General features: G+C 42.3%; 1 protein-coding gene across 12 annotated transcripts in view; it reads right to left on the minus strand.

The window, feature by feature from the left end:
* The window catches only part of LOC116318677 (adhesion G protein-coupled receptor L2-like), a 110,640-nt gene that overhangs the window by 34,489 nt on the left and 59,211 nt on the right, over positions 1 to 16,940 (minus strand). For all 12 annotated transcript variants that reach the window (XM_039602432.1, XM_039602433.1, XM_031737764.2 and 9 more), the window contains exons 4-6: positions 13,116 to 13,225; positions 8,816 to 9,616; positions 856 to 1,155 (exon numbers count right to left, since the gene is read on the minus strand). In XM_039602432.1, the coding sequence (XP_039458366.1) occupies positions 856 to 1,155; positions 8,816 to 9,616; positions 13,116 to 13,225 (1,211 nt within the window). The remainder of the gene's footprint in view (positions 1 to 855; positions 1,156 to 8,815; positions 9,617 to 13,115; positions 13,226 to 16,940) is intronic.

Raw genomic sequence — 16,940 nt, forward strand, 5'->3', positions numbered from 1 at the left:
ACTCATAGTTGTGTACAACAGTTTGAACATATGATCTTGGAACCTGCAGTTTTCTAATCTGCAGTTGTCCTGCATATTTGAGTTGGCCAAGACTTTACGCCAGGTACCCTTCCTGACACAGCTCTCCCCAGTTATCCAGGCCTGGAGCTGGAACCAGCAGTACACTGGCTTGTGGCCTCCCTGTAGCTGGTTCCAAGACACCTTCCAAACTTATATAAATCTAAAACTCTTTCCCAGTGTTCTGATATTGATCAATCCAATTAGTGCTGCCAAACAAATCCTTTTGATGCTGGCAAAGAGAAACTAGAAGTTGTAATCAATTATGATCACTTACGAGAACTTAATAGACCTTGGCTTTGTCAAGTTAAATATATTGTAGAACTTTAAGCATCAATTATTAAAATAAAAATGTAAATGCATGTATATATTTGACCCTGTGTGGATTAGAAAAATCCAAAATAAATTCAAACTTTTTGGACCGTCTTTTCTTGTTTTGTTTTTTAAACTTGTTAAAAATGTATGCTGTATAGTCACTGCACCCTGGAAAAACAACAGTATAAAGAAATAACTAAAAGCCCAGAATTACAGCAACATTCATGCCTATGAGGACTGTATATAAACACACACACACACACAAGAGTGGTAATAGTTTTCTTGTCCACATTTCAGAGGGTGAATAAGTATTTCTTTAAATGTCAGACTGTTCCTCTGTTAAAACCCTATGGTCACAGGGCTGCTAAAAGTTTCAGTGGAATACTTTTACAGACAAAAAAAGAAAAAGAACGTCTACCTCTAGCAGGCACACAGTAGACAAAATGTTCAATTTTCATGTTTCAAGAAAAGTGGTGGAAATACCTCTGGTCCCCTTGGGGCAGGGCCTCTCCACAGTGGTCCCAGTGTGGGTCTGGGGCCAGTCAATGGCTCTCCTCCTAGTCACCTCGCAGAAGCGTCTGGGTGTTGGAGGCAGCTCTGGGATAGTGGGCTCAGCCGTACTCAAGCCTCGGCTGTCCTCAAACGGATCTCTGCCATCTCTTGGATCTGCTCCTGCCACTGTGGTGTCACCGCGCCCCTTCACAGTGGACACGGCAGTGGTGGTGGTAATTGTTGTGGTCTTAGGCATGGCAGACGACACAGAGGCGTCTTCGGTGGTTGGCACTAGAGACAGAGAGAGGGAGGGAGAGAAGGGAGGGAGAGAGCAGTGACGCTGTTAGAGCTCGAGACATAAACGTCCTCGCCTTGAACCCCTGCTGTTTCTCGCAGTGGGGGGGACTGCATCTGTTTTGAGCCTCATGGTTTGTTGGTATTACTAGAGTTACTGCTTCCCATATTTCCTGGAAATAAGAGCATTGTGCGGGTTTCACTCTTTATTTCCACTTTTTCCCCCCCAGCTCATTTACTAAAAGAAATCAAGATAAACATGCAAACATAACAGTATCACTTACTATTTTATACTTTACTTAAGCCCATAAATAACAACAACAAAAAGGCAATGGCGGCCAGGCATCCTTTGACATAGCAGTTATTTCTTCCCAGCAGAGTCAGTACCTTGGGCTGATTAAATGTCAACAATGAAGACAAAGCCTGTCTGCATTTTACCTTTTTTCTGCCTTGTTCATCTCTCTTTCACTCAGATAAAGCTGGTGTGCGGAAGGAGAATTGCACTGCTCTGGGCAAAAACCATACATCAGCAATAATGCGATTCCACTGTATTCAGTCCACGCCTACCCTGCGAAGCAAATCTTTGCGTGAATGTGCACGTGCACGTGTGCAACTGTGCTTGTGTTTGCTCGATTAGTCAGGTGTGTCTCTGCTTAAAACCACTGTGTGCACACAGATGGATATCTGCTGCACAGAGCCTGGAGATAACTGGGAAATGGGAGCAGAAATGGGAAATCTATAAATTTTATACAGTATGAATAGCCAATAAGAATAAAAGGAAAACACATTGTGTGTATGTGCACAAGTCTACGTGTATATACTGGGCTACTTGTCTCCTGCATGAATGATCATACATTTCTGCCCACAACCACTTGATTGTATTTTGAGATAAAAGCAGATTCCCAAAATGAGGTCTGCCGCTGTGAAAGGCACCATAGGGTTGTCTTCAGTTTCCCAGGGAGCTGATGGGAAAATGCAATATCATCCTGTCTGACAGTCCATCATCAGACACATTTCTCCATTTCCTGAGAATGGTGACTGGTTCCACTTTAATCAGCCAGTCAGGTGAATATGTACGTTTTCACTGGACAAAAAAAATATTTAAATACATTAAATAAGTTATATGTGGTGATGCAGGGAGTGGAGAGAAGCATTAGTGTGACAGCGGGTGGAGTGGGGTGTTACTCATTTGTGCCTGAATTGTGACAATTCTCTCAATGACCTTTCCTCCAGACAGCAGCCCTGGGTAATTACCTTACACTCATTTGGTCCTTGTGTGTTTGACACCTGCACATGCACAATCATCAGCTAAGGTGCAGTTATCATTTCCAGTTAATGATTAAGCCTTCAGTTATCACCCAAAGACAGGACAATGTGCAGAATAAGTTAAAAAATGACAGCCAAACCATACCAAAGCAATCGAAATCCCCCTCCTCTTTCTACCTTTTGGGAAGATGCATTAAAAAGACTTTGTTTACGTAAATAAATAAAAACTTTTATTTATTCCTTTACAGATAAATAACTTTGAGGCTGTCAGATAATAATAAAAAACAATGCTACAGTTAAAAAAAAAAAAAAAAAAAAAAAAAAAATGGTGTTTCAAATATATTATATATTGCAGATGAGGATTTTTTATTGACTCAGGAGAAGTGAGATGATTCATAGGCTGACTTGGTTGATTCAATATACGCATATAATGCAATACAAGGGCAAGTGTAATTAGGTTTCAGAATATTAAACCTCTCCATACCTGAGCAAACTTGTGCTTTTCCACAGGCTGATATAAGCTCTAATATGCATCTGGCTGTAACAGCATGCTTGCTTCACCTGATTAACCTGCTCCTGAGACGCTGTTTCTCCAACTCAAGAGACCAAAACACCAAACTTATTACCCTGTACTGAGAACTATTTAGTTTGCTTTTCGGTATTTCTATTCTGTTTGTTTTCCATCTTCATAAACGTTGTTTGTTTTCAATTGTATGATTTAATCAATTAAGATCTGCAGCAAAAAAAAAGAAAAGAAAAACTATGATGAGGTTAGGAGAAAAAAATAGGTTCTGAATTAATCTGTCAACGATTATTTTAAGCAATGGTTAAGCTTTAAGATGTGATTAAATGTTATGTATTCAAACTGATGGCTCCAATCCTTTTACGTATTCACATTGTGAACCAAAACAGGCCAATTATTTATTTAATACTATTTTATTTGAGCATTTTTAGCATATTTTAGCATAACTTTTTTTAAATTAATGCCAATCAGATTTTGTAACAAATCAAACACAATCAATTAGCTCCAACACAGTCTGAAGCAGACAAGCTGAGATTTAAATGTGTAAAAATTCAATAAAAATAGTTATTTAGTCATGAATATTTAATAGTAATTGCTTCAGACTTATTTCTGTTAATCACTTAATTGATTATATGACTCATCACATAATGCCATTTCAAATATACGAGTCAAAACCCTCGCATACCAATAAAGTTCAGTATTCCAACACAGAGCTGTAACTTGATTGTTTTAATTAGTAATTAAATTGCTTATAACTTCCCTAATATAAAAGAAAAATACCCAAGATTATTAAAAAAAAGAGAAGACCAGCGCATCTTTAGAGTTGAGAAATTATAAAAAAGGATGCAGCATTTGTGGGTCACCATATTCTTTTATGTTCATGTGCATTTTCAAATGATTAACCAGGCAAAAGGTGCAAATTTTGACAGCTCTATAGCAGCCGGCATCCCTAAATATGTTTCATACTATTAGATCATATACATCATTTACTATTAGATGGTCATTGTCTCTTGTAAGAGACTCTGTCAGGGAGAATCATGGACTCGCAACACTGTAATTAGGAGTGATACTCTGATGTCAAGAGCGATTTTTATTCTAATCAAAGACATGATTCCATCTTTGTAGATGCTTATAGTCATCATGTCTTGGGTTTCATATCACAATGTGACTTAGAATAACACCAAGAACATCAAATATCTATTCAGTAGTACATCCAGTAATGTGCTTATCAGATGTCGATGCATCTGAGGGGTTATTTTGATGTCTGTGCACCATGCGCGCTACAATTTTCCTTTGATTGCAAAGAGCAAATTCCCCTCCAGTAAGAGCCCTGTGTCCTCTGATAGCACTCAACCAAGAGAGGGCTGCACCAATTAGCTAGCATTTCTCTCGAGAGGCAGCGAAGTCACTCTTTATGGGCAATCTGACACCAAAGGCATACTGTTGACATATGGTGAATAATACCTCTTGTAAATAATGGAAGAGTTTGAGATTGAATGCTTGAAAAATGACTGTCACCAGTGTCAAAACAGAGTGTGTAAATTAAAACAGAGCTAAAAGGAAGGAAAACCATTATGCAAGATCATCCATCAAGACACTGGAGATGGAACAGAATTAGTTTTATCACTTTATAGCCCCCCAGAGTCATTTACGTATCCGAGAGGAAGATGACAAAAAATATTAAACCATAATCAGACGATCAGAGGTCTAGACACTCTGTTTGTCCTTGCTTTTATAGCTGACACGGCTGTACTAAAACAGCGTGGGGTGTTTTTTTTTCATATCAAATTACACACATCGAGCGAGAGCAGTAAAAACTATGTACCTGTCCAGATAGACACCAGAATAAATGCATCATAAGCTGCCTAATACTTGCTATTAAGGGAAAAGCAATGACAGCTGCAGTCAAATCAAGCTGTTTTAATTGCTTTCAGTTTTGAAGCTGAATCACTTACAAGGCTAATCCTCACAGTAGACGAACAAACAGACCCTCACAGCTGAAAGGAAATCATTGCCATCGGTTAGAAATCATCCTTGCATTACCAGGATTCCTTTTCGGAGCTATAAGAGTTGATAGATTTGTAATAAATGGAAGAAGGGTGCACGGTAAATAATGTACAGTCGGATGGGTAAAAATAAGACTGCAGCCAGCAGCTGGGTAGCTTAGCCCACCGTGACTCCATGTGGGGGTCCTCGTGTATCCATGTGTGGTTTGATTGGCCTGACTCGACAGCGAGGGAGAGGAAAAGAGCCACGCAGAAGCTACAGTTGGTTTTTTGCCTCTTTACCTAAAGCCACTGCTGGTAATTAATGACAGAAACAAATCCCAGAAGTCATGAATTTTACATTAGGCTGTTTATATGCACTAATGCTGTTCTGCCTGATTCAAGCTTACGTGACTTGAGCTTGGCATGCAGGGTACAAAAAACCGCAAAACAATCCATGTGTACTTTCTGATCCGATGCCAAAGTACATGTCATTATTCCTCCTAAAAGTACAAAAACTCGAGTTATTATGAAATTGTTGCAGGGCTGACTGCTTTATTGACACTTATTCTTTAAAGAGCAGCAGACAGAAAAAGGCTCTGCCCGACATATCCTATGTCTGTGTGGGGTAATTTATGAGGCCTGAAACTGAATACCGTGGAGCAGCCGACATAGCACAGTCACAACCTGACAGTCTGAGTCAGAAGGATGGCAGTGCGGCTCACAATAAAGACACATGCATGCAGACAGGAAGATATATGTGCAGACAGAAATACACTCTGAGCAAAACACCCCAAAACCCTCTGTCATATAGGCCTATAAGGTCCACTGAAAAAAGTTTTCCTGCCATAATCCACCAAGCAGAACAATTAGAGCTGTTCCAAATCCCCGACTCATTCTCTGGAGCCCCTATTTCTGTTGCCAAACATCATGCATCAGAGGGTGGAACACAGGCTTAGTGCATGACACATCTATAAATGTCCTCCGTCTTGAAGGCACACCTGGAGGCGTCGTTCTGAGATATGAAAGCAAACCAAAGTGCAGCATGGCGCACAGCTGGATTTAGCCGACAGATATGCGCCGCATGCAGGATATGATAATAATTGTTTTGTAATTTAGCAGAGAGCCCACTTATTGCTCACTGCTACCATGCTATTCCAAGGAGCTAAGTGTTTCGGATAAAGCCAATAATTTTATGCCTCTTGTCTTTAAGACCTCAAATCGATGCTACCTAAAAGACAAATTAATTTTCTGTTTTCTCTCCTTGTTAGCCTGAAAAGCTTTCTGCAATTACTGGTCCTTTTGATTGGCTTCTGAGCTGCTCGGACTAAAATCAGCTAATGTCTCTGCACATCACAGAGAATACATTACCGCTGTCCCTCTTGGTTCTGTAACTACGGGCACTTAGATGGGCTTTTTATTGTTTTATTGGCAAATGCCTTTTTTTTTGGTTTGTTCGTTTTTTTAAGAGGTCGACCTCTGAGAAGGTAGACTCTCCAAATATTGACCAGAGCTTTTTGTGTTCTCAACGCATTAGCAGAGCATAGAGGTTTCCTCTAAACTTGCGCAAATTATTTAGAGCAATAGGCGAGAGCGATCGATTTGGGGAATGATCCGAGCTAATCACCTGAACCCGGGGCCTGAATTAAGAAACCTGCACTGTTACCAACACTACACAAGGTAAAGAAAATATAGACAAGTTGCTAAGGTCAATTATTTTCTGCTTTGATCACTTTGCTAAAAAAAACCTTAATATAAACCCCTAATCCTGCTAGCGTTTCAGCGCCTCTGTAGGATGAGCACTACGGCCAAGGTTGATGCTTCTGACAGAAAAGGACACCGACGTTCATTGTATTACACGAGCTCTAAAAAGGAGAGAGATACATTGGGTTTGGTGTTCGAGGTAACTTCACTCTGTGGTCGATGAATCTTAATGGGCACAATTAATTTCCTTTACGCCTCAAGTGCCCCTCAGTTTCAGAGAGAGAGAGACATTATTTCAGCACCATTAGATTACCCTGCAGAATAGGTTGTTTAATTCAACGGCATATCATGGGCAGCAATAAATCCTAATAGCTACACAGTAAAGAAGTTAAAGGTGTAAATCTGAAAAAAACCTAATAAACAAGAACCAATTATTTTCAAGTGCCATTCACGGGATCTGGCATGCTGCTGCTGCTGCTGCTGCTGCTGCTGCTGCTGGCCTTGGCATCTACAGATGCCTCCTCTCTCCTACTCGAGCTCGCAACATTTCATAATGTTCTCATAAGGCGCACTTAATGAACCACAGTGACAAGTTCTGCTGCAAAGACACATTTCTGATTGGATCCCAATAACGGAACAGTGGCAGGAAGCCCACACTTCGAATAATGAGTGAAATCAACAGCTATGTTCTTTGGGGTTTCTTGATTAAATGCACTGTTGCTGCAGCAAGTGGCAACACCAGGCTTCAGTGGCATTTATGTTTACCGAGCCATTGCAGTAGCTGAGGGAGCACATTAGGCCCTTCATTGAAAATGCTCTGTGATGGCCACTTTCCTCCTCTCCCCAAGACTCCTTTTGAGACAAGAAGGGTAATTATGATAATTCAGTTGTTAATTACATTTACATACATCAGGACGTGAGGAGTTGAGCAGGCAGTTTGCATGCATGACGAACTCATTAAAGTTGGGAGTATTTTTCATATCTTCTCGAACATACTCTTAATTGAGGCTTTGGTTGTTCCGCGACTCAGACACAAACCCGGAGCCTCCCTTGGGTGTCGAGTTATCATGCCGGGGGAGATTCCAGGGAACAGCGGGAAAACAAACAGACGTGTTGACAAGAGGCCAGAGTTCAGGAGCACACAGCCTCCATTGAGACGTCAGCGGCAAACCGCCCCCACCCTACCCCCCTCGCCACTTTTCAGCAGCTCAGGTCAAGAATCAGATTTCCCCCACCGCTGCGCGTAGCCCCTCCCGAATATCCAGAAGTTAAAAAATCATAACCTAATCCGGACCGCTGCCTGAGGGCAACCTGAGCCTCTAACGTATCGTCGAGTCAGGTCAAGATTCTTGTTTTCCACACTTCATACGGAAGACTTAGAGAAGCCGAGCTTTATGGGATAAGATGGCAGCAGTCAGGTAATTAAACCCATTATCAGCTTGATGTAAGGCCGCTGTGTGGTGACACGTATGTCGCCTCTCAGCACTTCACAGATTAATTTAAGCCCCCCCCCCACCTCCCCACCCCACAGCCCCCAAGACGAGATTGTTCGGCGTAATCGCTTTCCAGCCACTCTCCTGCTCGTGATTCACCGAGTGGTACATAAGTCTCGCACACCTCAGTCTGGCGATTTTAAAAATATTATCCCACAATAGGGTAGCGATTATCTTCTGATCTGTTGCAAAAATGGCCTCTGTGAAGTTGATGAGGTAACCATGGCAACAACTTGAAAACCCGAGGTAAAGGGGGAGAGGATAACCTGTCTCGTACTGTGCACAATACCTCTCGAGCATATTCCCAGCATTAGAGGCGAGTTCAGGAGGGCCGTGTTCATAATGGTTCTGGATAAGGCCCGAGATTAAAGAATTTGATAGGGTCCAAACTTCAGCTGGAAGGAGTGCCTCAGCTTGCCTCATGGTAATAAAGGAGCGTTTTTTTTTTTTTTTGGTTGCGATGCAACCCCCACTGGGAGCTATCCCTCATTCCAAGGTGAATGTGTAATTTCTGTCTGCAAATGAGCCCTTTCCCCAAGACTAACGCAACACTCTCTTTTTTATTTTTTATATATCACACCTGACTTGCATCCAAAATTAAAAGGCAGCCATCTGTGACATCCCACGCTGCAGCCAAACAATAGAAGAATTAGACAAAGACTAAACAACAATGGAGCAGCTCTCACCTTCAGCGGGATCCGGCGGCCCGAAATCCAGGTCGTAGCGCAGGATGTAAAAGTTATTCCACACGTACAGCTGGTTGTCCCTGGGGTTGTAATCCACAGCGGTGATGTATTGGTACTGGTTGGGGAACAGGATGTCTGTGTACTCGCCCTGGCTCAGCTTGGTGTTGTAGATGTAATCGATTTGGCTCCGGCTCGCCTCGCTCTCGTTCTCCTCATAGGTGGAGCGTACTACGTGCAGCACGCCGCATACCATGAAGGCGTTGGAGGCAGAGCGTTTGTCGTAAGCCGTCTCCCAGGTGGCTTCGAAGCGGAGCGTGTACGGGTTGAGCTGGCTCACCACTATGCGGCCATTGTTCTGCTCTGTGGCGTAGATTACCCATAAGCCCCGCTCGTCTACTGCGAGGTCAATGTCGGTCTTGCCACCCCAGCGGTAGGGAGAGGTGTCGTGGTAGTTGGCATTGTTAACGATGGCCTCGCCGCTTTTGATGCGCGTGCGCAGGTCGAACTTGACGATGTTGCGCGTGCGCTCCTTGTTAAAGAAGATGGCACCGTCATAAGCGACGAAGCCCGTCCCGTCGACACGGTGCGGCAGTTTATAGGTGGTTGTCTGGCGACCATTTTTTAAATCCTCCAGAGAGGCGTATTCGATGAGGGTGTCAGTGCGGTATGGCGTCCAAGGCATGAAGAAAATTTTGTCTCCGGCCTGCAGCGGGTCTTTGCACCACGAGCCGGCCTGCTGCTCGCCTTCAAACAGGAAGGTGGCGGCGCCGATACTCTTCAGAGTCCCCGGACAAATGAAAACTAGTGACAGAGAAGAGAGTGAAACAAAATAAGGCAAGAATTTATATACTGTTGAAAAAAAAACAGTATTATTTGACAGGCATCATTCTCGCTGCTGTGTGACTCGAGTGCAGGACAAAAAAGATCAGGGACTGTGAATTTGGAGGAATCTTTAAACTAGTGCTTTTGTACTACCGCTAATGAGCAGGGAAAAAAAGAAAAGAAAAGAAATGCATGTATCAACAGTGATCGTTCACAATGAGAAACGTGTGGTTGAGAGAACTTGCATCTCAGGGGTCTGCTGCTACATCCTAACGGGGACAAAACAAAACGAAAATGAGAACACAAAGAAAAAGGAAAAATCCTGCAAACGAAAGACGTGGGAAATGGAAATAGGAAGTAGGGTTCACAGTGTTTCGATTGGAACTTTGTTTCGAAATATACCAGTCTGTTGTGATGTCAAATGGCACACGAACAGCTGGGTATATGGACACACTGTACATGCATACTCACATGACTGAGGTCATAAACCAAAATGATAAGGGGTAACGGGCTTCACGTCTTTCGATAGGAGTGAACAACAGGTTGTTAATGGTGGTGGTGGCGGCAGCAAAGCAGAAGGTAAAAAATGAAAGTGGAGGTTGGAGGGGAGGGGGAGGCAACAGTGGTAAAGGATTTTCACTACTTCTGTGGCAAAAAGACAGAGTAACCACTGATGGGTGAGGGAGGCCATGGCAAGGTTCCCGTTTAGATGCTTTTAAATTAATTGGTTCTGGATTTTAAAAAAGCAAAAAACAAAGGGAACACAGTGGATTGCCGTTTTTTCAAACTTTTTGTTCAGTCTGTGCCAATCTCACTCAGCCATCACTGCTATTTCACATCACGTGCTATGGGTGCAGCAGAAGTTGGGCCAAGCAAACTACGACTGAGCCAAATAAGAATATATACACACAACTAGTGATTCTTCAGGGGTTAACAGAGCGCTACGCAAATGTCTCTGGAACAAATCAACACCGGACAGTTGGTGATTTCTGTCACACTGTCAGGAAAAACTACGTTTAATGACCGCGGATGTCATTTGAAATTGTGTCCATTTGGACTCCGTGGGTGCAAACAATCCTCCTATGGGTTTAGCATTTGACAGGAGAGGCAATCAGGAGAGGAGGGGGGGAAGACGTGAAGGGGGGAGCTGTACTCAACACCACAGAACAAGGAGCCAAAAGAGGGGGAGGGAAGGACCAGACCACTCATTTACCTTTTTGCTCCACTTCTATTTCAGGCATTGGAAAAGAAAGCAAAAAAAGAGTGCAAAAAAGGGAGAGAAAGGTTATCATGAGTCAACTACCAGGTACAAAGAGAAGAATTAGTCTGAGGGAATGACCATGAGATGAACTGCAGGGCTGCTTAGGGAGGAAGAGCTGGAGGAGGGAAAGAAAACAAGGATGTTTGTTAGTGAAAACGGCCTCTCGTCCCTAGGATATAAAAACAGACAAGTTATATGACCAGAGACGAGCTACGTGCCGTGTTTTCCAGCGCATTAAACGTTTCGTTTTCGCCGTCTTTGTCTGCCAACAAAATAATGCACTGGCCACTGCAAAAGCAGAGCAAATCCCTCTAAAAATGCTTCCCCCTAAGTGGCAGGAGAATAGAAATCTCAAAGTTCTGCTCATATTTAGATGGATAACATTCTTAGAGAAACAGCACAGTAATTATTTTTGGCTTGTATTGACTGCGGGTGGAATTTGTTCAAACTTTATAAACACAAATCAAAACTCGCTTCCAAACTTGCTCGCCCACACACGTAAAACATGACACGGTGCTAATGTTACAGACCAAACTCTCAAATGAGCCAAAGAGAGCAACAGTACATGAGATGACTGATGGATATTCGGCCTAATATGGAGTTTCTTTAGTGGGCTGTCGAAGCTGCATATACTGGGGCAGAGGAATGGGGTGGGGGAGTGGGGGGGGAGAGGCTGGAGACAATATGTGAGAGATCGAACGTTGAAAGGAAGGAGAGAAAAAAAAATCGAGAGCAAAGAGGTTAGTCAGGGGGATTAGACAGGAGGTGAAAGGGAGGTCTGTTTGAAAGAAGAAGAAAAAAAAGAGTGAATATTTCTGAATATGTTTACATTTCATCAATTTAAATACGAAGGACTTTCTCAGGCAGGGATGAAGCCTGGACTAACTTTTTATAAACTAGTCTATAACACTCTTTTAAGGTAGATTTAGTCAAACTAGACACCAGAAATAAACCAACCAACTTTCAAGCGATTTAATTAAGCCACTTTCATAATGGAATACTAGAGACACTTCACAGCTGAATACATGAGTTCTGGTTTAATCTGAGAGCAGATGCACATTCATTTTACTTTTTAATCTGCCTCTTATTCAACGTGTTCTCAAATTAAATGACTGAACACACTGTATGAATGCAAAAAAAAAAAAAAAACAAAAAACCCAGTGTACCCAATTATTTGTAACATCTCAGCGAAAGACAATAAATCTGAAGTTAAGGCCGGTGGAAGGTCAGCTCAACGAAATTACGAGTAAACATATTTTTTTTCCACACTCCTAATGGTATCGCCTCATGCAGATAGTTTGGGGATTTTTTAATTTTTTTGTGTGTGTTTTCTTTTGCTCATGAAAACTGCTGAAATTTCTGCTAGAAGCCAAATACAAAAGAGACAGTTTTACAAAAGGGGGGAAAAAAACCTTTTACTAGGGCTGTTTGTTCAGTGGAAAGTAGTTCCAGTGATAACTCTTGACAGTAAGCGCTGCGGTTTATCCAGACAAGCAGCAATACCGCTCCTGAAAGAGATTTTGCTATTGAAATACTTTAATTACGACTTTTCAGTTCCGCGTGCTGCACAAATACATCACCGCTGCAGACAGGGATGGGGCTTTATATATGGATCCGAATCCAGACTCCAATCAGCTTTTTGTGCGTTGCGCGTAACATTTTGTTTGACCCTGTCAGAGAACACGTGGCGGACCTCAACCGCTTAAAAGACGTTTTTGCTCTTGCAAACTTAACATTAACCAAACTGCCAGCAGTGATAGTTGCTATTTTATCAGGCAGGGTCAAGTGAAAACAGGAATAAAGCTTCTTGAATGTTTCCCAAATAAGACCAAGGCAGGATGGTCAGTTAAAAAAAAAAAGAAGCCTTTAATTAATCCAGTTATTTGGAACCAGAGCCAGAATTAGGGTCAAACGGATGTCAAATAAGGCGATTTAAACTTCTAAAACGACCTGCATGGGTGGATTCCATTAAATGTAATTTCGATTTTTTTTCATTATTGGGGTGAACTGGACCTTTAAATGACTAAAACACTTCATATTTCAGCATAACTTAGCGTCATTAATGCTACAATCCCGTTTCAAATACATCAGCAGGAGCACCGTCCGTAAGGGCAAACTGCAAAATACTTGCAAATGATGAGACACAGCGGTTACATCACACCATTTTCAATTGCACACAGTAAGATTTCAGTATGAGATTTGGATAGCGGTACTTACTATATGGAACACACTCATACTGGACCTCTAAGTACTTGTAGGTGCCAGGGCATGGATCGGGAAAGACATCAGAGCCAGTGACAACCACACACTGCGTACGGTTGTTGCACCTAAAGAAGAAAAAAAGATTGACCAGAGATTTCATCATGACTACCCACAGCAAGAGCACTCCTCAAAGACAACATTAATAACAAAGATGAGGCCGGGGGGGGGAGGGGGGAGAAAGTTCATCGTTACAGCTACACTGTAATTGATCAGATCCCAGCCGGAGCTGTCACAAATGCACTCAAGTTTAAACCTTTGCAAACAGAGAGAGAGAGAGGAATGAAAACATTAAGGAAGAGTAAATGAGCATGATGTGATGAACGACAGAGCGAAAGAGCTGCTAAAGGCATGTTAGGAATTAGTCTTCGTACCGCTATTGAAAGAGAAGACATTCATTAAGACACATGCGACAGGTGGCGGTGACATGCAGTGGACATGAATGGCTGGGCCTCTAGTGCAACAGCAGCTCCTCTGCATGGCACGAGAGCGTCATTTCGATGAGAGGCCTCGCAGTGTGAAATGGTGTCCCTAAGTCAGAGTCTGACGTGCGGATTGCAGAGACGGCATGCGTGCATGTTAGCAGATGTTTCTGGGTGCTGAAAAAGTTCGAGTAAATCAGAAGAACAGGAGGGGAGGTGGGGAAGGAAAAGAACAGCAGTGGACTGAGTTTGTTTAAATACTGCATAGGCTGAAATTGGCTCCACTTCAATCAAGCTCTGTTGAGATGGAGGGATTGTCACCAGTGACAGAGGCGAGCCAGAAAAAAGAAAGACAGCAAGAAAGAAAGAAAGAAAGAAAATGGCACCAAAATAGGACATTAAGCAATTTGCAAGCCTCAGATAAATTTTTCAGAAGGTCTGAAGCACAAATTCAAGTTGGACGTACATTTGAAGACCGGACAAAGAACCATTAGTCATTCGAGAAGCTTCCTGTCACTGCAAATGGGAGCCGTGCTGCACGGCAACCACACGAAACCATGACGGTGCACTTTTTGGCTCTCGTCGAATTAATGAACGTAAAGGTAAATGTGTGTGCATTAAGAGACAGAGCATGCATCTTAACAAAAAGAGCCATTTTCTTCAAACTAATGGATTGTAAGCGTTATACGGTGTGGGGGTGGGGGCTCCCATTAAGGAGTTAACAAATAGCATCGGCATCATCAGCCACGGTTTGAACATCACTGACACTAACGCTGCCAGCTGCACTTAGGAGAGGTGCTTTTGTGGCTTCACTGCAGTGAATGCTCAAGAGAGCTGCTGCAAAGGAGAAGGGTCACTGCATCAAAATGTGAACTGACTGACGGCAGATAAGAACAACACACTTGATTAAAATGCACCCCAACATATTTGATTTACTTCTATGTTATGAGTTTATGAGTCGGACCGACGACAGCCCGGGTGATAGAGGGTATATTTAATCAAGTAATTATGTTTGCAGGTATTTGTAAATTGCTTGTGTAATTCATTTTGTGCTTGTACTTATTTTCAGAGGAAAACGCTCTGGCACTTGGTCAGCTGACAGTTATACTGTAGCTGCTATACTGTGCATATTAACATTTATACATAAAAAATGCACATTGTGTTGTCAGGGATTTACAAGAGTATATGAAAGAGATAAAACTAGCGTATTTAAGTGTTGCCTATAGATGAGTAACCAATATCAATTCACTAAAAACATTCACAGCAGAGTAACATATTCCTTGAAAGTCAGCATTTTTCAGTGAGTCATTTATTTTCAATGCTTGCATGCGTTGGGCTTATCATTACAACTTATCATTACGTGCACAGTCACTTTGATGAGTTGTCTGCCAGCCACGTGGTACAAAATCTTCCAGAGGAAATAAAGGCTCGACTGCACAACCAAAACAGAAAGAGGACAGCACTTTTTGTTTTTCCACAAATATCAGGAACTTTCCCCGGGTAGCTGAATTAGCGGATGCTGGAAACCCTACCTGGCAAAGGAAACAGGAGTGCAGCTGTCAGAGGAGGCAGAGAATGCAAAGTGATTTTAAGAAAACAAAGCAAAACAGTAAAAGACAAGTAAACCTTGGGCTGGCATTCACTTTTTGGTGAGCACTCCCGGTCTTAAGAGAGCTCAAAAGCAGCAATCAGTGGACATTATTTCTGGGTCAGTAAGTAAGAAAATCTACCTACTTATTACCCAAACACAAGCAGGAGTTTCAAAATGAAAAGCGATCCCCTCTTAAAAGCAGTAGCGTGGGTGCCACTTGAAGTCAAACCTTTTGTTTTTTTCCCCCTTTTTGGTCAAATAAGGGTAGAAAAATACAGAAACGCCTGCCTATCTACACAAAGCACTGAAACATTAGAGATCATTTGGTGTCCTTTAAGCGCTGTTTTGGTCTCTGTTACCTGCAGCTATAATTATATGGGTCTCCAGCTGAGGACTTGTGTGTTTCACTGAGCTGTTTGTTGGAGATGCAGACTGTATATAAAAAATGGAAGCGCCTTAGTACTTTCTAAAGTGTAGCTGTCGTGTAAATGTCTTAAACTTGCATTTTGAATAATGGCTGGTCAGTACTGGGTGATTCCTGGTTGCAAAAAGAGGTCAAACTGTACTGAAATGACCCCGCTGCTCGCTTGATTTATGACCGCAGTAAAAACACTCTCTTAATGAGGCCATGATGGACTGTCCAGGGTCTACCCTGTAGCTGGGATAGGCTGCAGCTCTGCCGTGACCCTGAATTGGATAAGTGGTCAAGAAAATGGATGAATAGATAAATGGATGGTCGATTTCTCTATCAGATCCAGATCCGGTCTAAGAACATCAAGATGGCCAAGGTGCTCATTTCAAAGCCTCATAATGGGACTTCACTATCATGGTGGCTACTTCCATCATTTATATACAGCCTGTGGTTACAGACAGAGACGTGCAGTCAGTCTGATGCAGTCCAGGAAACCAAAGCCAGGAGTTAAAAGATGAACCGAGAGATAACTGGAGAGTTGGGGGCCGATGCTCTGAAGGGTTCATCGTTACAAGAGAAAACCCTTCACATTGCACATTATCGCTTGAGTCATTGTAACTACAAAATATCGATCGGTGCACCTTCAAGTAAAGGATATAAATACTAATGAACCCACTGTGGCATTTATTCAGCTTTAAGTTTTAGTCCTCGTGCTCTGGAGAACAGCAGATGTGTTGTTGCTAAGCATCCTGACAGTCTTCCTCTGTTTTAAACTGCAGCTGAAATCACTGCATGCAATCTTTATTGCACCGAGCACAATCTAATGAAAGTGAAGTCCTTGAAGTCTTGCTTGCTTTCTATGAAAACGCTGCACCTTTGATCTGGTAAAAGTTTTATTCGGGCATTTTGTAACAGGTCACGGAATGGGCGGCCACTGAAATAAGGTAATGGAAGTCAGCAAAACGGGCGTATTTAGATTATCTTTTTGCACTTGTGCTGGTGGAAAACAGAGGTGGAGGGAGAAGAGCAGACACAGAGAAAGGTCAGACATACCGTCCATTTACAGTACATCTCTGAGGGGATGATCACCTGACTATTAAAGTGACCTACAAACTTGAGGTTCCATCAGTTCCTTCATGCATCTTTCATCCAGACACTTTTTTTTTTCTTTGCATGAACAACAAAACATTTCACTTGACAAAACACTTTGATGTAGATGCTGAAAATCAAGCCATTTGATTCCTGTTAGTTGGTTTTTTTGTTGTTGTTGTTGTGGAAAAACAGGCGGTTGATGAATACTTTCTATCGCAATTTCCAAACCGGCAAAAACTGCCACTCTGTGCAGCAGGCTCCCCACT

Source organism: Oreochromis aureus, linkage group 18, assembly GCF_013358895.1.
Source record: "Oreochromis aureus strain Israel breed Guangdong linkage group 18, ZZ_aureus, whole genome shotgun sequence".
Lineage (NCBI taxonomy): Eukaryota > Metazoa > Chordata > Actinopteri > Cichliformes > Cichlidae > Oreochromis > Oreochromis aureus.